This window comes from Otolemur garnettii, unplaced genomic scaffold (assembly GCF_000181295.1).
Source record: "Otolemur garnettii isolate 467f Iridium unplaced genomic scaffold, OtoGar3 scaffold00017, whole genome shotgun sequence".
Taxonomy (NCBI): domain Eukaryota; kingdom Metazoa; phylum Chordata; class Mammalia; order Primates; family Galagidae; genus Otolemur; species Otolemur garnettii.
The window spans coordinates 1,979,648-1,983,168 of NW_003852412.1; the positions used below are offsets into that span (position 1 = coordinate 1,979,648).

The window sequence follows — 3,521 nt, forward strand, 5'->3', positions numbered from 1 at the left end:
AAAAAAAAAAAAAAAAAAAAGAAATATGTATTTATAAAAGGCTAACTATGAAACTTAACAAAAAGAGAAAGAAGTCTTAATTGTTTGACGTAGTCTAGCCAAGTATTCTGTGAAGTATAATCTAAGACTAGGTAGGCAAAATGCTCTTTAAAAAAAAAAAAAAAGAATCCCAGGCGGCACCTGTGGCTCAAAGGAGTAGGGCGCTGGCCCCATATGCTAGAGATGGTGGGTTCAAACCCAGCCCCGGGCAAAAAAACCCGCAAAAAAAAAAAAAAAAGAATCCCAGTATTAGGTAAATTTTGGAGAAGGTATACAATGTATATCTATTTTAAAGAGGATAGTATATATCCATCTTAAGTCATCTATGAAGAATTACAATGTAGGTAAGAATTTCTAGAACTAGAAAGGCATGAAATATACCTCTTTTCTCCAAAATGTGCCCTTAACAATTTGCTTGAATATTCAACCATAGTGTTCTTCTCTATTCCATTGTCATTTAACCTTAGCAGTTTTACCTTTTTAGAAAAATGGTTTGTCATATTTCTTTATGTTGCTTCCTGTTTACTTTCTTGTTTACTAATGCTGTCTTGTTCGGTGAATTAAAAAAATGCAAAAATGCATTTTATTTTAAAGTTATTCTTTTTCTTTAACATTTAACTCTGATTTTTCTAATTTTTCCTTTTTATTTTTCCATTAGAGTGACCTCAGTTCTGTGGTAATTTAATTTTTTATTATAAATTTATATGCTGTTCTTACTCACCACTTTTTGATTCTGCCTAATTAATCTTTCTTTATAAAACATAATGGAAAAGCAGTTAGTTGTGAATACCATCTGTGTGACTTCAGAAAGATGTATATAATTTGTACTTATTATATCATGTTATTCTGTGGGGAAAAATTGTATCATCAATTGTCACATTGAAACAGATTCTCATTTTTAGTGAGTTTGTTTAAGGTGATTTTTAAAAGACATATTAATCTTGTTTAAAATAGCTTTCCTTCGATTATTTGAATAGACTGAAAAATTGAAGTTCATTTTCAGATGCACAGTGATTTTAGTTTTACGTCTGGGTCAGGTAATGATGGCCTTTTGATAGCCAAATTCTCCCAAATTGGCTAAAATCTTACTTTCAAATTTCTACTTAAGCAGCATTTCCTTATGTCACATTACTTATGTATAATATCAACGGCCTTAGCACTGAATTCTTAATGTTTCAAATGTCAAATTAATAACTATTCACACTAACCTGATTTTCCATTATGCTGCTTGTTTTTCTTTCATTTTATCTAAGCTCTTCCTAAACTTATAAAGAAAATTGCATTTATAAATTGAAATGTGGGTCTGTGGGGTTTTTGAAAGCAATGGATTGATGGGATATATATATACACTTTTTTTTTTAAGAAAAAGTAACAGACTAATGCCCTTAAATAGTACATTTTCAAATTAATAAATCATTATATTTCTATTTGCATATAAGCATGTGTCCCAAAACTAAGGAATCTGTTTTATTATAAATAATAATACATTAAATATAACTTCAGCATTATATTTTTACAAAAGATTTTTATCCTTTTGTCATTGTTGTTAAAAAAGCTAATAAGTACATTTTTCTAGTCATAATTATTTTATTTTATTTCTGTATAATATATACATAATTATAAAACTTCTGAAAAACTAATTCCTGGCTCGGTGCCTGTAGCAGTGGCTAGAGCACCAGCCACATACACAAGAGCTAGTGGGTCTGAATCCAGCCCGAGCCTGCCAAACAACAATGACACCTACAACCAAAAATTAGCCAGGCGTTGTGGTGCGTACCTATAATCCCAGCTACTTGGGAGGCTGAGGCAAGAGAATAGCCTAAGCCCAAGAGCTGGAGGTTGCTGGGAGCTGTGACACCATGGTACTCTACCCAGGGCAACATAGTGAGACTCTGTCTCAAAAGCAAAAAAAAAAAAGAATTCCTGATTACCCTTCATATATCAGTTTTTATGCATGTTTATTTCAAAGATAAACAAGGTTTGTCATTACCTTCAATCACACAAAGAAGATAGTAACCAAAAAGCATAAAAATAAAGTTTAGCATAATCAGGCAATTGCAAAATATTTTGTGCTTAATGTGAAAGTTCTAAGATTATCAGCTATAATATTATTAGCCCTAAATATACATTTAAAGTGAACAGAAAATCACTAAAGACCACTCACACACCTGCTCTAACAAATTAAATCCTCTAAGATTATAAAATAGATTATTTGTAGGACTAGTGGTCACTAATCTATCTAAATTGAAGTAATATGACAATTAAAGTTATATTATGCTGGAATATTATAATAAATACCTAATTATCTTAACATAACACTGAAATTATAGGTGCATAGGTACTAAAGCACATTCTGACATTTTAAAAATTAATGCATTACTAAAAGATTTAGGATATTTGTGAATGAAATTCCAGCTAAATATTTTGTATGCTAATACAAAATAGAGTTATCCCCCATCCATTGTTTGACAAGGTATCAGTTGACTAACACTTGACTTTGCCCCTGTTAATTATGTTGGGATGAAGATTTTTCTTGCATTAATTATAATAACTTTGATTTGCAGGCATGAACTAATCACATTTGTGGTTAATATTTTTTCTTCAAATAGATAAGATATTTTTGTTGAAATAAGTATTTTAAAAACTATCACACTTCGGTGGGTATTTTTTTCATATTCTCAGACTGATGAAGTATTTCTCGAAGCCCAGATTCAGAATATTACCACTTCACCTATGTTTATGGAGAAAGTTTCATTGGAGCCATCTATAATGTACAATGTAACAGAATTAAATTCAGTCAGCCAAGCTGGAGAATGGTAAATATTAATTATGAAGAATGTGTTCTTGTTTTGAAAGATAGGCACTTTCTAATATCCATTATTCTTGAGTGGTGATTAATATACTTTACTTTTTTAAAGAAGTTTCAGGTTCACAGAACAATCAATTGGAAAATAGACTTATCGCTTACCCTCTTCCACCCCTCACAGTAGTTTCTCCTATTTTTATTTATATCTTATATTGATGTGGCACTTTTGTCACAATAAGCCCCAGTTGATACTGATTATTAACTAAAGTTCATCGTTCACATTAGGGTTCATATTTTGTGTTGCACATTCTATAGGTTTTGACAAGTATAAAATGACATGTATCCACCATTACTTACTACATTATACAAAATAGGTGACTTTCCTAAAAGTCTCCCATGTCCACCTGTTCATCCCTCCGTCCACATAAAAATAAAGATCCTAATCTATTGCATTTTATGTTTTACTATTCAAATCACTTGTTATTTAAGTCTTATAATTCAGTGAGGTAAATATGAGACCTTTAGTTGTTTTTCTGCAGATGATAAAACTGAAGCATGAGAGGGAATGATGAAAAAGTTAGAAAGGATAGGGCAGCGCCTGTGGCTCAAAGGAGTAGGGCGCCAGCCCCATACACAAGAGGTGAAGGGTTCAAACCCAGCCCCTGCCAAAAAAAAA

At 31.4% G+C, this 3,521-nt stretch overlaps 1 protein-coding gene across 4 annotated transcripts in view; it reads left to right on the forward strand.

The window, feature by feature from the left end:
- TRAPPC13 (trafficking protein particle complex 13) overlaps positions 1-3,521 on the forward strand; it is a 55,360-nt gene that overhangs the window by 45,545 nt on the left and 6,294 nt on the right. For 2 of the 4 annotated variants that reach the window (XM_003785872.3, XM_023510937.1), the window contains exons 8-9: positions 698-715; positions 2,722-2,855. In XM_003785872.3, coding sequence (XP_003785920.2) covers positions 698-715; positions 2,722-2,855 — 152 coding nt within the window. The remainder of the gene's footprint in view (positions 1-697; positions 716-2,721; positions 2,856-3,521) is intronic. The other 2 variants (XM_003785871.3, XM_023510938.1) reach the window with 1 other exon arrangement.